The sequence below is a fragment of the Passer domesticus genome, chromosome 4 (genome assembly GCF_036417665.1).
Source record: "Passer domesticus isolate bPasDom1 chromosome 4, bPasDom1.hap1, whole genome shotgun sequence".
In the NCBI taxonomy this organism is placed as follows: Eukaryota; Metazoa; Chordata; class Aves; order Passeriformes; family Passeridae; genus Passer; species Passer domesticus.
The window spans coordinates 60,591,659-60,612,962 of record NC_087477.1 but is presented as its reverse complement, the minus strand read 5'-3'; the positions used below and the strand labels follow the sequence as shown (position 1 = coordinate 60,612,962).

General features: G+C 38.8%; 1 protein-coding gene across 2 annotated transcripts in view; it reads left to right on the top strand.

Moving 5' to 3' along the window:
• LIMCH1 (LIM and calponin homology domains 1) overlaps positions 1-21,187 on the top strand; it is a 174,107-nt gene extending 152,920 nt beyond the window's left edge. For both annotated transcript variants that reach the window (XM_064418302.1, XM_064418303.1), the window contains 13 exons: positions 151-256; positions 1,740-1,814; positions 2,520-2,548; positions 3,551-3,634; positions 5,283-5,375; positions 6,326-6,430; positions 7,788-7,924; positions 8,719-8,849; positions 10,653-10,776; positions 11,991-12,068; positions 14,582-14,690; positions 15,581-15,683; positions 18,163-21,187. In XM_064418302.1, coding sequence (XP_064274372.1) covers positions 151-256; positions 1,740-1,814; positions 2,520-2,548; positions 3,551-3,634; positions 5,283-5,375; positions 6,326-6,430; positions 7,788-7,924; positions 8,719-8,849; positions 10,653-10,776; positions 11,991-12,068; positions 14,582-14,690; positions 15,581-15,683; positions 18,163-18,188 — 1,200 coding nt within the window. In that variant the 3' untranslated portion in view covers positions 18,189-21,187. The remainder of the gene's footprint in view (positions 1-150; positions 257-1,739; positions 1,815-2,519; positions 2,549-3,550; positions 3,635-5,282; positions 5,376-6,325; positions 6,431-7,787; positions 7,925-8,718; positions 8,850-10,652; positions 10,777-11,990; positions 12,069-14,581; positions 14,691-15,580; positions 15,684-18,162) is intronic.
• Positions 21,188-21,304: the final 117 nt, after the last annotated feature.

Genomic DNA, 21,304 nt, shown 5'->3' with positions numbered 1-21,304 from the left:
AATACTGCAACTTCCTGTTGTCATTCTGAAGATAGAGGCTTCATCTTTGATAGTGTTGTTTCAGAAAATAAGTAGAAAGGGTTTCAGCTGACCTTTGATTGAACCTGTTCCTTTTTAAATGATGTTTTCTGCTCCCAAATGTCTGAACAGGTGATTAAAGCAAAAGCCCTGGAAGAAAAGGGGAGTGTAGTGCTGCCATTTTTAAAGAAACTACCAGAAACCAGCCAAGTTACTCTGCATAACTCTGGTCCACAAGGTGAGCAAAAAGCATTTGGAAAACTCAGCCAGACAGCAGCTGAATATGGGCATATGGTGTTCAGGGAGAGGTGCCTAATCCATGACTTGGAGGGTTTTGGAACTAAAACAGTAATTTTCTAATTTCATTGACTGATATTGGTAGTGTGGCTTCTGTGATGAAAAGGATTCTTCTGGCTAGTCCTCTTAAACACAACAGCAGAAATTTGTCACAGTAGAAGGAGAGCTCTATCTTGCATTTACCTGGCCTGGCAGTAAAGGCTGTATTATGTTAATGAGTGTTACATACCACTGCTCACAGATGAAAACGCCTTAGCAATTGGCTTTATCTCACAATAAAATTTCTGGAGATAAATTCTGCACTCAGCTGCTCTTGTGGAGCTCCTCTTCATACAGGAACAATACACATATCTGACCACATCCTTGAATTTGACCACTGCCCAACACAAGTTGTCACAATGTCTTTTTCATTGCCTTCCTAACAAAGTTTTGCTTGAGACTGATAATGTTTAGTAGTTTGATTTTATATTACTTTTAAATGTGCATAAATGTAGGTGTTGTGGAAGAAAAAGAGAAAAATCAACTGATGGTTTTTTCCCCATAAGAACATCCTAGCTTGTTAATCTATAGGTAATATACCGATTAGCCTAATGTTTTCAAGGTTAAAACTACTGAAGGTGGTCCAGTTTGAAAAAACTGAAGAGGGACTTTTTGCAAAGCCATGTAGTGATAGGACAAGGAACAAAAACTTTACCCTGAAAGAGGGTAGGTTTAGATTAGATATTAAGAAGAAGTTTTTTAAGATAATTTGCACAGAGAAGTTATAGGTGCCCCATCCCTGCAAGCCTTCAAAGCTAGTCTGGATGAAGCTTTGAGCAATCTGATCCAGTGGAAACTGTCCCAGTCCATGGCAGCGGGAATTGAAACTAGATGATCTTTAAGATTCATTCCAACCCAAACCACTCTATGGTTGTCTGAAAAGGAATGGAATTCTCACGTGTTTTTAGTGGGTAGCTGCTACCCAAGCAGACTTTGAGAACAATATCATTTTATGTTCAGCAAATCAAACCAAATAGCAAGTAAAAGGTTTTAGGTCTCTTGCCTTGTCAGTTTTCTGACTGGTGCTGAAACACTTGGCTGCTCTCTAGTGTTCACAGCATATAGAGCACTGAAAGGCTCACAAAATGCATTAAAACCTGTATCTGCAATAGGAATGACTGCAAGCACCGTGCAAAGACTCAAAAGGATGGCTGCCCTTGCATCAGTGTCCTTGAGCTCTCACGTATGTTCAGGTGCCATGTTGCAGAAGCGTATTTAAATACACACAGTCCGTGTGATCTTCAAGTCCATTGTAAATTAACTGCCGTGGACCAAAGCAGCTGTAGACAAATCGCTCTCATGGCCAAGGTGGCTGAGGTCTGAGAGTCTGTCATCACCTTTTCACCGCGCTGTTTCTTGTTTTGTCTCCGTGCCCTTGCCTGCAGAGCCGCCCCGCGGGGCCGTGGTTCCGCTTAGGGTCCGCAACCACTGGCGGCGCTCGCAGTTTTTCTCGCAGTCAGGTAAATGCGGCGTGGGAGCAGCTCCAGCCCTTCTGCTCCCCAGCCTCAGGTGTCTTCGGACACAGCGCTGGGTGAAAGCTGATCACCACGGGCACTTGTTCTACCTCTTGCTTTCGTAGAAAATATCTGTTCCTGCTGCACAGTTGACAAAGAGCTGTTGGGTTGCACATTGTTGTGATGCTCTGGTTTCAGGCACCCAAAAGAAATCCCTTGCCTATAAGTACCTTTTTCTTGATTTCTTTTAATCGGTCTAATTTTCAAAGACATTTGGATAGAAAATGGCAATGGTTCTCTTCGTAACTGTGGCTCTTGAGTAGTGTAGTCCCATCCTTTTAGCATTGCTGTACTTTTTCCTTCTTTGCACTGAATCACGAAGGGAAAAGTAGATCAAGGTAGGTAAGACTCAGTGTCTGAACACTGCTAACACCTGTGGCCAGAAGTAGATGGCATTAGCTAGTGTAGAGTAGAACCTGATATTAGTTAATATTGTGCTCCTTTAAACCCAGATAAAAAGTAGTTTTGTTGGTGATGGGTATAATCTGGTTTTCTGATTTATTTGCTTGCAATTAGTCCTTGCATTTGGTTGTGGGAGTAAATAGGAAACTAACATGCAGATATAATGTAGATTTATTTACAGGCTGAGGAAATTTTGCTATGTTAAATTTAATCTCTCATTGTTCTGTTGTTTGGTTTTTTTTTTAATAGCTGATTCTGATGCTGGTGATAAATCAAATGTGAGTACCTTTTTTGCATTATTGTTTTGTTTTGTGATTTGTTTTTAGCAGAAATTAATGTTTTATGCAAACTCTCTTGTAACATCCCTAAATCAGAATGAGAATTTTTTCTCATGGACACATAAGAGGAAAAGTACAACCCAAATCAAGGCATTGTCTGAATCTGGAATTCATGTATTCTCCTCTCATCTGGAGCTAACTGTAAAGTATTTTATTGCTGGAGCCACTAAAGCTTCACAATCTCTAAATAATATGTAATTCTAAAATATCCATTGTATTTTAAATGCATAGAAATGAAAGGACTTCACAATTCTACTGTTTCCTCAATGAAACAAAAAAACCCAACATACCACAAATGCTGCTCTGAAGTACATAGTATTTCACATTCTGTTTGTCATAAAGAAATAAACATCATCTCTTCCTATGAGATTCAAACACTACTTGTAGTGGAAGGGATATGGCACGAAGTATCTAAAGTTGCCCTTGATTATAAAGATTTTAAACATAGCATGTGATAGGATCCTTAGTGAAGCCTGAGGATTTATTTTATCATGAATAAAAATTCAAAGCAAGGCTATAGGCTGTTATGCTGGCAGACATAAAATGAGAGAATATTTTTTGTAACCTAAAATTGCTTTTCATGTTGTAAAGAAGGTTATAGAGAAGCAAAATATGTGTGTTCTTTAAATTTGAGTCCCTGGGGTGACTCTGTTCAGTAATGCTTAGAGCTTTCTTTAAGACCTTTTCCCCCCCTTCACCTGAAGTTTCACAAGACTTTCTTTGCAAACCAAATAATTATTTTATCATGTGGCTACAAATGGGCAATCCCAAGTGTCAGTGAAGCTAAGAATATTGTTTGTTAACTGAGAGAACCTGTACCTAGTTCCCAGTTTCCCACTGTAACATCATTGGCAGGACTTAATCAGGCCCAGTGCAGTTTTCTCTGGCAGCCATCTGAAGTGTAGTGTCACAGTCTAATAGCTTGGTTTTCCTTCTTGTAAGCGGTTCAATTTTTGGTCCTGGGATCCAGAAGAAGAGCGAAAGCGCCAGGAAAGGTGGCAGCATGAGCAAGAACGCTTACTTCAGGTAAGGAAGAAACTCTATGTCTTCCACTGTGTGGTTCAGCTGTTGAATTGTTCTTTTGGACAAAAGTTGAGCATTTTGTGTCATGTTGTCCACATCCTCTGTGGATGCTTGAGCAAATTCTGTTTGCTCTAGTTGAGTGATAAATGAGAACCACACAAGTTCTGTGTGGTTTAGGCGCTCTCATGTCTCCCTTCCCCACTCCATGGAAAGACCAAAAATACTTGGTCCACTGCAGAGTTAAACCAAATATGTTGGTCCTCAATTATATTTAAATTATGCTGAGCATCAACTGCAAAACTCTTAATTACTTGGAGCCTCTTTGTCAAGACTGACAAATTTGCTGACCCCGATGCCTCTTCTTTAACCCTTCTTTAAAATTATGGTCATAATAGCTTTTCATAGGATTCTGCTTTGTTCACAGGTTCTTCTTGGAAAATACCAAGCTAAACTTGGACATGAAATGACTTGGGTTTGAGGGGGTTTTGTAAGAGAAGGAAACATCTTCAAGACAACCATTAGTTTTGCCTGGTGGTACAGTGAACTCTGAAAGTTCTAGATTTGTGTCCTAGTTGGAAGAAATGCAGTGGACATGAGAATCTCCCAGTTAGTCAGGAGTGTCTTTTGAAACTGTGACTAGCTTTGATCTCAAAGAAATCACATCTTTGTTCCATCTAACAGAAAAGCAAATAACTGTCCAGGGATGGAGAATAATAAAAAATCTTTTAATCCTTTAAGCAGGACTTGTGTATCTCTATGCTTTCTTGAGATCATCTATTTTGCACATATTAAAACAGTGTAAAATTCTCATAATATTTTTTCTGGCACATGGAGGTACTCTCTCAATAGTAAATACTTGTTTTCTGGATTAGGCAGATGTGGTTACTGAACTGAACAGATGTTGGAACTGGTGCAAGAGGGAAATGGAAGTCACCGTTCCTCTCCATATTCAAATGAGAAGCTCTGGCAAACAATTTTAAACACCTCTTTGAGATAATTTTTTGTGCAAAGCTCTGTGAAAACCATTCTTAAGAAATCATCCCTTCAAGGGAGAAAATAAGCTATTTAGCTAATTATAATCTTACTCTCTTCAAAGCTGTGCACACTATTTATCTCTTAAACTTGCATAGTTCATCATTCATCGTTCATTAAATTGTATTGGCATATCTCTTAAATTAGTCCTATTGGCATATCTCTTAAATTAGTCCCGGTATCTGCAAAACCTGCTTATTTATATGCTACTTTACTGAAGTTTTTAATGTACAACCATTGTCTCAGTGTTTCGGGCTCTGTGAAACATTTTTGAAACTTAATACAGTAAGACACACAAGAAATTATTAATATTTTTGAGTATAAACTTAATTTCTGACCAATGATTTTTAAAATTCTATGAAATTAAACTACTTCTAATGTGTCAAAAATTCCTTGAAGTTTGAAGGTGTTAAATATAAGTCCTAGAAAAAAAATGGGCAAAGTGGAAAAGAAGCTTTTTTTTTTGACACCCATGGACGTTGCCAATTTTCATCCTTTTATTTAATCCTATTTCTGATTAAATCACTCTTAACAAATTCATTTTTGCTGTGGAGGTACGACAGAATTTACTCTTAACAGTGAGTGCTCTGAATTTATCTGCATTTGTGTCCATGTACAGGAGAAGTATCAGAAGGAGCAGTACAAGCTGAAAGAGGAATGGGAAAAGGCCCAGAGAGAAGTTGAAGAGGAGGAGCGTAGATACTATGAGGAGGTATAAGGCTCAAAGAGGAGGTTGTTTGGGGGGGCTTTTTTTTTGTATTTAAATGCACCCTCTTTTGGATGCAAAAACAACACAAAAATCATCCCATACCTAGATTAATTAATGAAAATCCTCTTCAAGGCTAAATTCTGAGGAGGTCTGTTTCGCTTAAACACTGTCATAGATGTTGAGGAAGAATATTTAAATATTTGGACATGTATCCTCAGCACCTCCGCATAGGTGGAGGTGTCTAATTGCTGTGTAAGTCTGGGTGAGTCAGTACAGCTGTGTCTGGGCATGCCCAGACTTCCCTGCAGGGGCAGAGCCCTGTGTATTTTGGCATATACTTGGTGCCTAGACTTGGTGGAACTCCAGGTGGAATTGTTGTCTTGCCTTGGATTTGATCATGGAGGAATTTTGAAACTGGCCTTAAAAAAATCCACAGGAGATGTTCAAAGTGTGCAGTTGTGGAATATTACAATCTAGAAGATAGTGGTTTTCTTCTGTTGTATGTTGGTCATTATTAAAGGAAACTGGAAAATGTTTATAAGTTTGTATATGCATTATGTAAATGTATGGTTTCTCATCTGTGCTTGAGGGACATACTTGTGGTCTAAACAAGAATTTTTTTCAACTTTCAGAATAAGTTTCTCATGTACCAAGGGTAATTTCATACTTTCATATTAAACTTAATATGCTTGTGCTCTGCAAAACAATAGTTCCATGCAAGTGAAATATTCTTTCCTGGTTTGGAAATTCCATCTCAATGATAAAAGGAATGGAAGTACAAAACCTTGAAGCAAATTAAAATTGAGGTGTTACCATTTTTCTTGGTACCACAAGTCCTTATTTGGCCATCTAAATTTGGCATATAGCCAAGTCTTATTTTTTTATGTTTCATAAGCTCACTGTTTACATTCTGTATTTTTAACCCCCACTCTGTCCTGATCCTCTTTCTTCAGGAACGAAAGATAATTGAGGATACTGTAGTTCCATTCATTGTTTCTTCAAACTCTGCTGAGCTCCTCTCCTCTTCTTCCTCTACCACTGAAGGAAACAAGACAGTGGTGAGTTTCTCATGGAGTAGTAAGGCACTGAAGAGTAAGCAATCTTTAGTGCAAAGTTTAATCCTTTGCTAAAGGCTGTCAAAGTCCAGGAGCAGTAAGGGTAAGGGTATTCTCTGGGTCCCATCTCTAACTGGTGATGCCTCAGAGTGCTGTAATGTACAGATTTTCACTGAATAGCTGTATTCCTAAGGAAACTGCTACCATCCCTTTTTTAACTAGAGCAGAGAATGATTCTTTGTCTGCAACTGCTCTGTTCCTTAACCAGTGCTGTGAAGGGTTAATTATCTTCAAAAGCCAACAAAATCTTAGGTGGTTTCCCTGAATAGAAAACCATGAGTGTAAAATAGTGCTTTTTTAATATATCTCAGATAAGACTGAATCCTACCTCCCCAGTTTTCCTCCTTTTCTCTACCATTATCCCTCCTAGAAGGCAGCAAAACAAACAGGAATGTTTACTCTCTGTGTTTGTTTGGCTTCTTTTTTTTCACTCATACAGCAAAAAATGTTTAATTCAATGCATCTAGCATCTGATTAAGTTAGTGTTTGCAGAGATCAGGGAATGACACCCCCGGTGAGATCACAGTTGAGTAAATGTGGGATTCACAGATGTAATTTCTTTTGCCTAAGGCACCTGCATCCAGTCATCTGCCTTTTTCCATTGAACTTCAGGATTAGGAGTACTTCTATCCATTGATTCTCCTCTCACTCTTCCTGCCCCCCTGTTCTCACTCATCCCTGTACAAAGACATCTGCCATGGCAAATTTTCCACATGGCTATGTAGCAGTAACTTTCTTGCTGGAGCTGCTTATGCCACAGTCAGGACACTGCCTGCACCCAGAAGCAAAGGATCTCATGCCATTGCTTCTTCAAGCTCCACAAGTGAGGTATGAACCACTCCTGTAGCACTTTGGAAGTAGTACTGGCATTGCCCTTTGAGTATGCCCAGTGCATGTGAGTAATGCTTTGCTCCTAGGCAGTGACAGCAAGCTGAGGTCATTCACAAAGTCCTCACAAGTCCAATGGGAGACTGTCTAGACTCTCAAAATAATTCAAGGATTTCTGCCAAAGATTATGTAATGGGAAGTTTTAATTTGCCGTCCTTAGCACCATAATTGGTACCTAATTTATTTCATGCTCAGCTTAGTCCAACCAGTTGTTGTTTCAGCTAAAGTCTTAATTAAATCCAAAGTTAGCCTTACCAGGGTCAAATGGTTCTACTGTATAAATGTGAGATGTTCTTTTTGGTAATAAGGTGTGTCTACACGATGTATCTAGGGGCAGCCTGTACTTTTCCCATGTGTGCACCAATGCCAAATTCAAAGGGAGATCCTTGTTCCCTCTTCATCTGTCTTCTAGAACTCAACTGATTCAAACAGCTGTTCAGGGGAAGGCAAGCAAAAAGAAGTTACAAAGCAGAAAAAGCTGCTCTGGGAGCAGGACAGTATGTCACCTCTGAAAAGCAAGGAAGGTGAACTCTGGCAAGAAAAGAGGAGGTATGTATTAACCCAAGCATTTCATATGTGGAGCTTTGTGTTCTGTTGGCTTCTGGGATATCACATGTGCCCACAATTGATGCTGGAGCATCAGTACTTGGTGGTCTCTGTACAATGTATCCTGACCAGTATTCACTGGCCCCACACACAGATGCACGTGTGGCAGTGCACAGTGCTAGTTGTACATATCAGAAGGCTTGTCTTTTCCTTGTATGGCTTTGCAAAGAGGCTGTCACAGCAACCAGATTAGACCTTTTACAGCTCAGACATCTGTGTACATCACTGCACTGTGTCTTGTTCACATTTCACAAGCCATCTGAAGGACTAAAAGGAACAGTAGCTGTTCTCACTCAGAACCTGTGTGAAATTGCCTGGCTGTCTCAGAAATGCCATACCCAATCTTGCCAGGGGGTGTTTGAAGTCCTGGACTTTGCTCAACTGCTAATTAACAGGTTTCACAAAAGAGAAGAGGCATCTGATGATGCTGAGCAGTGTATAGAGAACATGGATTAAAGCTTTTTTTCTGTCAAAGAAGCCTTTTCTACAAATGCAAAATGATCTTCAGCACATCTAAGTGGCAGTTTGAGGTAAGCAGGAAGGCTTGGACTGTTTGGAGACAAACTTGTTAATTCATCAAAGTTTTTTCATTGCTTTGTCATTGCAAAATTGACACGATAACTAAAATCTTCTTTGTAAAAAATAGACTGATATTCAAAAGTCTGATTTAGCCATTATGTTCTAGGTGACACTTCTCCTGGCTTTATTTATACAATGTGACTTACTTTTATTGGCAGTGGAAATAAAGTGCTCTCAGGATACCCAGGGGCTGGTATCCTGAAAGGAGGAAGTGAGCAGGAGCACCACATGCCGGTGATGGAGCGCAGCTCACCTGCCAGACTGAACCTGCCACTGGCTCAGGATGACAGTAAGACTCTTCCTGTGCATATGTTCTTCTCCAGATAGAAATCAGGCAGGAAGCTAACTCAAACAACTTTGGACAGTACACATATATCTTCAAAACTGGAATGTCTCAGAATAAAAATTTATTTTATATTAGCAAGGATAAATATATTGAGGTGAAATGTAAACTCCTCTTGTTTTCATCAGAGATGACAGTTTCTGCAGCAGGTATCTCGTTTATAGGCCTGCATGTTCACATTAGCAATTAAAAGGGTTATCTTCCATCTTTTACATAATGTTACATACATATAGGATTTGTCTTGATACAGAGAGCACATTTCCAACACTTATTTTGTGTTTTTATAGCTAATTAGATTTTTCATGTCCATTTCAGTCCAGTCAAAATCACGACATGTGATATGTAACCTTTTCAAACCAAGCCTAAAGCGATGTCTTCCTCAATTTTTTCATTAGCAATGTCTAATGACATTTAAAGTTAATTTATTTTTTTAGCTCCCATAAGTATTGATGTTTTTGAAGGAAGGAATTTCCCCAAAGCATTGCTGTCATGAGAGTCCCCCTAAAAAAAGGGCAAATTCATGAATTTAGCATCATTATCTATCTAATACAAGTGGTCAGTGGAAAGTAAATAAGTAGAACTAAAGACAGAAAGTGAATGCAAATTCTGAAATCAAGTTTTAGATTTTTGTTTTCAGTTCAGCATAAAAATTCATTATTCTAAAAAATTAAGTGTCTGTGGATGGAGAGGTTTTCAGTGTTATTACTTGCTCCAAGTGCAAATTCAGCCTATTAAACTTAGTAGGTTTGTTTTCTTTGTCTCAGTTTTATTGTATTCCTAGTGCTTTGATAAAAGTTGCACAAAGAAAGAAAGAAAGCAGAATGTATATTATCCAGCAATGCAGCCTTGGGGATTTGTAGTAGCAATTAAGCAAATGTAACAGGTTTGCAATTTAAAACTACATCTGCTAATAACCCTGCTTCAGGGTTTTCTTAGGTTCTTTTCAACAATTTGGTCCTCTGCAAGTATTCTGACAGCTCCTTTCTTTCCTCTTAAAGCATCCCATCCTTGCTCCCTCCTTAAGCCCTTAAATAATCAAGTGTGTGGATTTATTGTCTTGATATCAAAATAGGTAGCAGGCCTTTCATAGGCCCCAGCAAAGTTTTCATTCTCTAAACCAGATGGTTGGCACATGGCAGGGTAAGGCCTCTCTCCACCTGTGAGACACAAAATTCATCCTGCAGGGTCCAGGTAATGCACTGTTTCTCAAAGACAGGATGGCTGGCTGCCTGGGCACCTCACAGGTTGTTGCTTTTTGCTGTTGCGGTCACTGAGCCATCCGAAGCACAGAAGAAAATGACAAAGGAATTACTGTTATTACTGTTCATCAGTAGATTTATGGAGAGCAGTGACTATACCACCATCCTCTTAACTCTTGCTATTGAGAAGTTTGGATCCTCCAGCACCATAGAAGTTTCAGTGTCTCTGCTGCTTACTTCATTACGACAGTACAGTATTTTCCCAAGTGTTTGTGGATGGCTGTTTGACCTTGCCCTTTCCCCCTTCAGAAATACATTCAGCAGCAGGGTAGATCATGTGTATGTGAGGGTAATGCTAAGGAATGATGTTCCATAGAGGTCTCCTGATATAGCAAAACCTGTCTCTGACTTTGTGGGCATTTCTGAGAAGTTTCTTTTAAGGAACAGTACATCTCTCTCCTTTGTTGTTGCCCACAATCCATGATGGTTTATAAATACTGACAAAAGCATTTTGCCTCAAATACTGAGTTTTCCCCACCTCTGGCTGTAGATGTCTCCTGGAATCAGCAGTTGCTGACTAAGCGATCTCCACAGTGCGCAGAGGACATTCGGCAGAGACCGTTCCTGGGCCAGACTGTGGGACAGCAACCAAGCTCTGCAGGGGAAGCAAGGAGGTGAGAACATAAAGGTTATTGAATAGATTGAAAAGTCCTACTTGCTATGTTCTCCCTTATACTCCTGCTCAGCATCCTTTATTGGTTGGGTTTGATGAGTCCTGCAGTGTGAAGACACCTTTCATTTCTGGCTTTCCCACAGAGACTGTTAACATTTATCTACTTGATTTCTCATTACAGGCACCACGGTTACTAATTTCAGGAGGGAACACACCCCCTGCATGCCTCCTACTTCTTTTTCCATAGCTCTTTCAGCACATATCTGCATAATTTTCATGTGCTTAATTAGTTTTAATTGTCTGAGACGAACATTTATAGCTAATAAGTAGCTAAATAAGAGAGTAGGAATGTCAGGTTATATCTGCCTCTGGTATACAAGAGCTTCATTCCCCATCTTCCAAACACATATTGATCGCTACTTTTCTAGTCCTTTAAAGATTATGCCTTTTAAAAGAAGATACATATAGAGTAGTATTTGCCTTCTGCTGTAAATTTTGGTGAGGTCTTTTTCTTTGCTGCTTTGCCTGTGCTTTTTGAGTAAGCCTTACTGAATGGTAACACCAGTTCTTTTGGTAAATAAGGAATCTGTTTGCATGGTATTTACAAAAAGAAGCTGTGCAATGAGAAAGGAACATCTGTTTTCATTAGCATATATATGAGCACAGTCTTCTGCAAAACCTGTTACCTCTATTAAGGTTGTATCCAGTCAAAACTAATGTAGATTGAGGTTTGATTACCTGTTCCTCATTATAAACTGCTTGTGTGTATGTCTGAGAAAATTGTTATTTAATCTGTAAACCACTTTAAGCAATTACAGTTTGGATCAGTCCTGTGATTTCTGATAACAAAAACCATGGTTTTGATCACCAAGCTCTTCCAGAATAGCATAGATACAAAATAATCATTAACTAAATAAACTCTTTCCATGTGGGTAGCTTCCTTTTTGCTCAGTAAAGGGCCAACAGAGAGTGTAGTGTGGTGTGGTGTGGCTTGGCTTAACCCTCCTTCATCATGGTGGGAGCTCTGGTGGGTTGGTGGGGTGGGAAGGAGTCTCCACAAGGCTGATTACTGTGTGAGTTACCTGATTGCACAGCAGTGAGCAGACTGACTCAGAACCAAAAATCCTGATATTCACTAACTGGAATTTCTCCATACAAACCCTGTTTTTATTTGTTGTTCAGCTGTAGTAATGCATCTTCTCTGCTGTATTTTAGGGCAGGATATCACGAGAACTTCCGATCTGGGCCATCATCTCCCTGCTCTCCTGCTGCTCTCAGTCAGTCACCCAACAGGTACTAAAGGTCAATAAGGAATTTTGCAGACCAAACACATCTTGTAGTTGCCAGAGTGAAAATCACATTAGTATTATGTGGATGCACTATTAAGTCTACTAAATGTTGCAATTCATAGCTCTCCATGGGATAAACATGTAGCTCCCTCTCCCAAAATTTTTGCCAGCTTCAGTGGTACTGTTACATTTTCAAATAACACAGTTCAGAAAGCACCTCTAAAACTCTGCTTGATCACTGAAGTTTCAATAAAATTGAAATGGGACAGTACAAACCTCAGTCAAAGTGTGAGCTCAGAACACTTAAGCCAAAGAATGTCTTCATTGTGAATAGTCACATGCTCGGGAGTAAGATCTGTTCTAGACATTGGCACTTGCTGATTTAAAAATAATTTTTTCCTTTAATTTCCAAACTAGAAACATATTTTGTTTTTTTTCTGATTTTGTTTGCCCACAATCATGCTAATCTCTTAGATCTCTTGAGTCTCTCAAGCAATCTGTACATCTTTCAGTGAGTTATGTGTACCAATTCTAAATAAATGTAGCCAGATTAAATCACTGATAATTTGGGATATATTAAAATCAGTTTGCTTATTATATAGGGTAAATTAATACAACACAGAACACAGCAAGTTTCTTTTTTTAAATTGCATTGTTCTTCACTTTTCAGAGCAAAGCCCTCTGATATCACTTGCATTGATGTGAAATTATTGGGAATTTTTTACATGAACAAGTTATTATGTTTTTCTAACCGTAGCTGTAGTTTTGGTGGAATTGCAGATCATTTCCTTGCTACAGGTCACTACTTGTGAGAGCTACTTAATATTATTAAGTAGCTATATTCTGATCTGAGAATCTTTTGCATGATCTTTTCCTGAAATAAATCTTAGTTTTGTAAACAATAGATGGGATTTAATTCATTTTTTCACTAAAACATTAGAAAACTCTTAAAAATTTCCCAAGATCCAAGACTTTAACTTGCCCTTGTAGTAACTCTGATAGTGGAGAAAAAGTAAAAACAAAAGTGAACTCAGGAATAGCATAGAAGCAGAAGGGTTAAGGCTGTAGGAGGGGAGAAAAAAAATCAGCAAAGTTATTTGAAAAAGAATAATAATAATGAAGCAACAAGAGGGTCATATGTCTGTGCTGCCTATGTACATGGTGGGCTCAATAGTTGGAAGGAAGGACAATTTTCTAATTGTGATGAGTTTTTCTGCTGTTTCTGTCTCTCTTTTTTTTTTTTTCCCCTAAATGTTTCTTTTGTTATGCTGCAGTCCAGATCTTTCTCTGTTGGTAGCTTATTATGTTCCTGCATCAAAATCTTATAGCAAGAGATTATAAACTTGCTTATCTGAGTAAGATTTCATCAAACTGTCTTTTCAAAACTCATAAAGTGTCACAAAGTTTCTCTCCTGGTTTCAGCCCTGGCTGAAAAAAGCATGGATGACACAGAATGACTGGGGATCCCTTTTGGTCTCAGCTTCATCTCCCTAGGCCAAGCATCAGTTCTGGCAGGCTGCCAGGTGGGAGAGAAGTGAAGAGCATGAGACCCATAAAGTGGGCACCTGCACTGCTATTAAAACCATTATGAAAAAGGACATTAGTTATTTCTGGGGCTCTGAACCTTCACCCACCTGTCATCCACCAGCAGATTTAGGAGAGAGGTCCAGACAGTCCTTCAGGACTGCTAAAGGTGCAAGTTGAAGTATTGCAGGTCTATTTCTGCATTGCAGGTGGAGAACCAATTTCAAGTTTTCTCTGACTAGTTATAGTCTTAAGTGGCTGCAGCAGCAGAGACTGAAATGAGTCAGCCAGTACCTGGAATGTGCTACTGTAGTTATGCTGTCAAATTGGCTTCATCAGCTTGACTGGGTGCAAGAATAGCATCCCTGCTTTCTGACTTGCAGTGAGCAAGTCCATTTGTAAACAAATTGAAAAATTTACAGGCTGAGTCTGACTCAGGTAATTTGTGTGAATTGCTGTGGCATTGACTAGGTCTAAATAACCTTTACTATAAGGGTGGTGAGGCACTGAGGCAGATTGCCCAGATAGACTGTGGACTCCCCATCCCTAAAGGTGTTAAAAGCCAGTTTGCATGGGGCTCTAAATAACCTGGTTTAGTGAAAGGTTCTCTGCCTTTGGCTGGGGGTTGGAACTACGTAATCTTCCCATGCTAACCATTCTGTGATTTTGTGAATCCACACATGGATGTGGATGGTTCCCTGTCACCCAGGCCTCTGTAAATAGGCTTGCATCTCCCTTGATCTAGCACAGCAGACTGGCAGTGCAATGAGTCTGAGCTGCTGTGCATTGAAGCATTTTAAGCCCTTTGCTTGCTTATCTGGAAGGCAGATGTGCAGGTGGATTCAGTAACATGGCTGAAGGGTCAATGTGTGTTTATGTAAACTCCTCCAGTGCTCCTTCCTCACATTCTGTCCCTCTTGATAAACCTATCTAAATATTTGGCTTCATTTTATCATCAGTTGCAGTGTTCTTACAGCCATGTTTGCCTCCTAGGTCTGTCAGCGGGAAGAAGCTTTGTTCTACCTGTGGTCTCCCTCTTGGAAAAGGAGCTGCCATGATTATTGAAACACTTGGTCTTTATTTCCATATTCAGTGCTTCAGGGTATGGTTCTTGCTTTATTAAGAAAAACCTCAAGTCATGCCCAGTGCAAGTAGAGAGTAGATGTGAAACTGAAACTGAGAGGACCAGGGGATTTACATGACTGTTATGTCTGAGCATGTTTGTAACAAAGTAGAATTAACACAACTAATGTGTTATTTTGCAGTCAGACACATTAACTGACTAAAACCTGTGATCAAGCAAGCAAACATAGCTTCTGTACTTAGAGGGGGGAAGCATCATGTAATTTCTCTATTGTGCTCATTGTTTTTAAATATAACATTATTTAATTTGTGAGTTTTTTAGGTGGTTTTTCTTTTTTCCTTCCAAAAGCATGATCAGTCCCAAAGCCATCTTTGATTTGCCCCATGGTTGGAAAGATTTCACTATAGAATGAATGGTGTATTCTGGCTTCTACCAGAAATATTTCTTGACTGTTCTTGAGTGTTTCAGTTTGGAAATAACCTGAAGTGTTTTCTAGAGAAATCAGAAAGTATCCGTTTCCATTATCTCTGGCTCAATTGATATTAGACATTTGTGAAGATTTTCTTGATTTTAGACATTTACCCAGACTAAATCTCTGGCCTCTTTAAACTTTATCCATTACAACTTACCTGCCTCCAGAATGCAGCCTCAAAGTCAGATGTCCCATACAAGAGTTAGGCTTCACTTCTATGTAAGGAGAGGCTGCTGAAATCCAGTCCTAAACACTTCTAAATCTATAAAAACCCTCTTACAGGTTTGCAGTGTTCCCCAGGAATATGGGCTGGGTTCTAGGCAGGTATTTTTCTCACCGTTCCAAGACCTACTTAAACAAAAGTAAAAATTTGGGAAGAGTTGTGACAAATAGTAGGGCATGGTCTCTCTTACTTTCTCTGTTCTTCACCTGACAGTGTGGCGTTTGCAAGGGCCAGCTGGGAGATGCAGCGAGCGGCACAGATGTCAGGATTAGAAATGGTCTTCTTAACTGCAACGATTGTTATATCCGATCCCGAAGTAAGTACCAAAGTCTGGCAGCTCTGACAATGCTGTGGCCATGATTTTAACTGGCAGCTCTGTCCTGCTCTGATGCTCAGGTGTAGCTTTGCCATGGGAAGAGGAGTCTTCCCACACCATTTTAATGATTTTCTCATATCAGAAAAGATTTCCAAGCCCATTAAATTTTCCCAGAGGATCTCTGCTGAGCACTATTAGACTAAAGGCTGTTTCTGTGCATAAAGATAAACTCCTATACTATGCACACTCATTGCATGACCCGGAGGCTTGGATCTTTCACATCACGTGAGACAATGCAAATAATTCTACCCTATCTAGGACCCTGGGCTGTGTTTGGAGAAGTTCCCATTTTTTAAATCTCTAGGTCTCCCTTTTGTGGACAAAATGTAAAATATTAAGAACATTCTGTAATTTGCAGTGAATCCTTGTGGTGGTATCCCCAGATACATGCTAAATAGTGTTGTTTGCCATAAATTTTGAATAATGAGCCAGAAAATTTCATGTCAGAAAGAAAACTTTGTGATTTTTCTGCCTTAGAGCAAGTCACCTAAATGTCTTTCCAAGTCTTGGTTTTCTGTGACTGATACCAAATTACTAGAACATTTCAGCTTTGCTTCAATGTCACCAGTGATGCTCAGTGCTCATGCTAGTCTCCACCTTGTGGAAACAGTAAGACGCAAAACAATAGGAGTAATTGTTGTCTTCCTGTTAAATATTATTTGGTATATTCACTGCCTACAGTTCCAAAAACTGGTAAGTGGACATCTAGAGCTCTTTTTGCTTACTGTTTCCCTTGCCCTCTCTCAAAATCACTGGCTGTAGAAATTCAGGAGTAGGAAACGTACTTCCCTGCCTTTGACAGAAGAAAAATGGGCTCTGGTGCTTCAGGAACAAGATACTTCTCCATCAGCAGAGCTAGAGGGTGCTATTGTATAACTGTTTTTTGGGCGATTGTTTCCTTAAATTCTGCTAAGAAATGTTATCAACTTTTTCTTATTTATTTAACCTGAAATATTTAGAAAAAGCTTTCTCCCTTTGTGCTTGATACTATAAACCTTCCTCATGTGGATGAGGTCCTGACCCTTAAAATGCAGATTTGCACATGCATCTTTCCACAAAAAAAAGAGAGGAAGACATAACAGTTATCATTTCCTCTTCTTCTTAGTCCTTTTTGCTTAAATAAAAATCTGTGTCCCTTGAGGATAGATAAAGGCTCAAAAATTATCAGCTTATATGCTGTAGAAATCATTCTCTCCTTCATCATTTCTACAGCAGTGTTACTAGAAAATGCATTAGAGAGCTGTGTGCAGTGTTTCATGTAACAATGTTTTGCATTTGTACATTCCCAGCAGAACGGTAACCAAGTCCATGACAGAGGAAATAAGTTTTGACAAAATGTATGGCTACTGAAGAATAATAATGGCTAGGGGGTTTTAATTTTTACAACAAATTGCCTCTTCCTGCTGTGTCCACTGGTCAGGCAAAATCTCAAAATCCAGTTAGTTGAATTTAAGCTACAGTAGCTGTTGCTGACAATTCAAAGGGACTGCTTTTGATAGAACTGCAAATATTGCTAGTTGCTATTTTTTAACTAAAATTTGATACACTGCACACCTGAAGTTAAGAATAAACTGGTGCAATGTCAGTGTTTTGCTTTCAGTTCTAGGAATAATGCTGCAAAATGTCAAATCAGTTGTTTGATTGCATGGCTTGTGCCTTCCTGTCCCCATGAAAGTCATGCAGCAGTGGGAAGAAGTGATGGTCTCTGACTAACCCAGGGTTAGTCAGTATTGTTTTGAGTCACTTATGGACTTCTTGATGAAATATTTTGGCTCCCAGAAGCTTATCTGAAAAAATGGACAATTCTGTTTCAAAATAAGTCCTCAAAAAAGATTACTAGAAAAGCATTAAGGATTATGTTGTGGTCCAGAGTCCAAAATATTTTTGGTTTTCAGATAAAAGTGGATAGGGTTTTTATCAGTAGGTTGTTTCTATACAACGAAACCTCACAAGGAAGGAAATTCTCTATTCAATGTCAAACACAGGGAATGGTCACAGGTTGATGAGTGTCAAAGGTGAGAAGTAAATTCATGAGATTCCCTACATGGCCAAATAACACAAGAAGTCTGTAGTACCAGGTAGCACAAGCTAGGCACAGCTGAAGATGACTGAGCAGTCCTTTACTTTATTATTTTGCCACTTCAGAGCCTGAAATAAACCTACACACAAGTACTTGGGGCATAAAATAAGATAAAACTTCATGCAGAATGCATTCAACACATGGCAATGTATTTCCACTGGAATTATGCTGAATCTTTATAGTAGTTACTGCCCCAGCTTTGCAGGAGAAAGAAAAAAACTGGCCACAAACATATGTAGCTCCAGATATATTTTTTTTCATTGTGGAGATCATATAAAGAAAAGTCTGTATTTGGTAAAATTTGTAACCAATTACTTGTTTTGGTTTTGTTTTACCTAGCTGCTGGACAGCCAACTACATTGTGACATGACTTTCAGTCCTAATAAATTTCAAGAAGGAACTCTCTTCTCATATGTATCGGCTGCCTCCAGACAATCACTTGTAAAAGCTTGAATCCATGGACATGATGGCTCTCATCTCGTTTTTAAAAACTCACAAAAAAGTTGCACCTGCTCCTTTGAAATGCAATATGTTGGTTTTTGCTTCCTTAAGAAATTTGCAAAATATGTATGACCGTGTTTGGGAAGGCAAAGCCTAAGTACTATAAAAAAAAACAAAACCACCTTTCAGGTATGCTTATGATACCCAATCTGTTATCTTGTTCTTTTGAAAGTAATAAGAGAATAAACATGCAATAAAGCTGTTTTGTTTTAATATTTCTAGCAATTAAAAAGTTTAAGTTTACAGAAACTTTATAGAATATGCCAACTTGAGCTGAGAAGTAATTTTGAGATAGTATCTAATCAGTGCATTTGAAAAACTAAACATCACAGCACGACTTCTCTGTTATAACTGAAGCTATAACTTTTTTTATACAGAGACTAGTTTGATAATACATCCTGTACTTCTGAAGCATTTTGTGTTTATATTACCTTCAATGGAGGGTAGAAGTTAAACAAATAAATTATTGCACCTTTAGTCATAGGATTTTTCGTTTGTGTACCTTAAGTAATGTTCATGACTATAGCTTAATATCTCTGAAATAAAGATTTCTTCATTAAACCTAAAGACTGCATACCATTAACAATGGGAAAATTCCCATCTGGAGCAATCCTTCTGATGTGGGGCAGAGCAGCCAAGCAGGCAGACCCAGTGGAGCTGTGAGTCTCCGAGCTGCAGTTTGATGCTGTTGTGAAGCTTTTCTCTTTGGCTTGTAACTTGCCAGTTGATTTGAGTGGGTTGGACATCTGCTCGTTCACTTGCAAACATCACGCTTGGCTGAAATGGTTTCTCATGCAGAGAAACACTTGTGGTTTGGGTACCCCCCAGGGTAGAGAATTAGACATCCTTGAGCCTGTGCTCCTCCATCCACTGTCCAAAAACAGTCAGCAAAACCCAGAAGTGTGGAAGATGGGCAGGGAGGAGGCTGGAGCCACAGGTAGAAAAACTGCCTTGCCTGTGTTTGGGACAGTTTTCCTTTGTGCTCTTTGATTAAGCATGTGCTCCTTACTAAAGTCATCCAGCAGCTCATTGAAACAGAGGTTCAGCAGGTATCTACAATACACAAAGTAAGTTAGGGAATGTATTGCAACTGTAAAATATCCTAACACTTTTTGGTAAACATTTACTGGAAATATCTTCAAATGGAGGGAAAAAATCTTTTTCTGCCTTAAAACCACTATAAAACTAAATGAATAGAGATTTCTTTTATCTATGTGCATATCTGTCATCTTTTGATGTGTTGGTAGATAGAAATGAAGTGGTTATTAGGGAAGCAATAATTCTGAGTTGTTCTCTAGATAGCAATTATTTATTGAAATGCTAGACAGTTGCTTGCATGTGAGTTGCATAACCATGCAAAACTGCATGTCATCAGACACACATGCGATGTCATTGGAGGACATTGTGACTATCTGCTGGAAAGTTACATGTTACTTCCTTAATACTGTGCCTTAGAAAATGCAAAGTTGTTGCACACAGTCAACAATGACTTATGGATGCAATAAATCCAAAAAGCTGAAGTTCTTCATGGACTTCACCTGGGGAATATTTTTAAGTAAAAATTAAATAAATCAGACAAATGTTTTGGAACTAAAAGTGATATCCTATATTTTGATCAACCACCTGCATGATATACTGCTTAAAGGTTTTGATAACCAGGATGCTTACTCTCTGCTTGTGGTTGTTATAACATTTTCCCATAAAGAATGTGTAACATGGAAATTCAAGAAGCAGATTTCATAACTGATGTGGTACATCTGTATAACTGCATACGCTGCATTAAGGATATGTAAATATATAATGTCTGAACCTAACTTTTAAACGAGACTGTGCATGCTTGTGCATCTATTTGGTATGAGTCTCTAGCACTGCTTCACCCACGTGATAGAGGTAGATGTGCAAATCAGTCCCCAAGTGTATTAAAAGTTGGTTGTCTCAGAGGTCAGGTCCGCTTCTCATTCATGTAGGGGTAAGTGCCCAAAGGGCTTAGGAGCATGGTTGGGATAAAGTGCATGAAAGAGGGGGGAGGGATATTGCATTGCACTGCAGACACATTGCTGGGTCTCTGGAGCTGCTTAGAAATTGACCCCAGTGTCTATCAGATAGTTTTGTATATGCATGTTTTAGCAAAGTTTATTGTACTCAAAGCGAAATGAAGCAGCGCTCAACAGTGACCATTTTTTCCCCTAATGAACATCTATTCACCAGCACAGAATAATTTTCAACAGTTTTCTAAATTGTACTTGCCAACTTCTTATGTTTGATTTTATTCCTTCTGGAATCTTACATGGAAAATTCATTCAGGCTAAGACTTTTTTTTCTTTTTTTTTCCAGTTTAAACACATTACCATGATACATTTCTAATCAGGAACTTTGAGCACAGCAAAAAATAATGCTTTCCTACATTTGAACTGCAATGTAAATGTATTTGTTCAAAAAAAATGATTTATTATTACTGAGCAAGTACAATACATGTAATGGGTTTTAGATATTTTGGAATTTATTTAGCCTCTTACTACTTCAGAGAACCTGAAGAGGTGTCATAACCCATCTGTATTTTACAAGCCCATTTTCATGGTGTATTTTTTCCTTACTCTTGCTATGTAGTGTTATTGATGCAGTACATCTGTAGTTTTCAGTGAATGTCGTAAAGGTTGGTAAACCAGAAGGGGACCATCCTTATCTGCATGTCCATTCAGGGACAAGGATTGCTCTCCTAGCTGGGGCTAATGTTGAATACCAGTTATGCTAACCTTCCCTTTATTTTATTTATTCTAAAATGCCTCTGGAAATTAGGAAAACTTGTCTAAAACTCAACAGCTTTTATAGTAAATGTATGTTTATAAATAAAATGTTGATTACCTTTGGTGGTCTTGATTTTACTTATTCTAACTTCTGTTGCGTGAACCTGGATTGCAGAGTAGAGGCTTCTGCTTGGTTGGGCTTGGCTGAGCCAAACTATGTTCCCTAGGACTTAGCA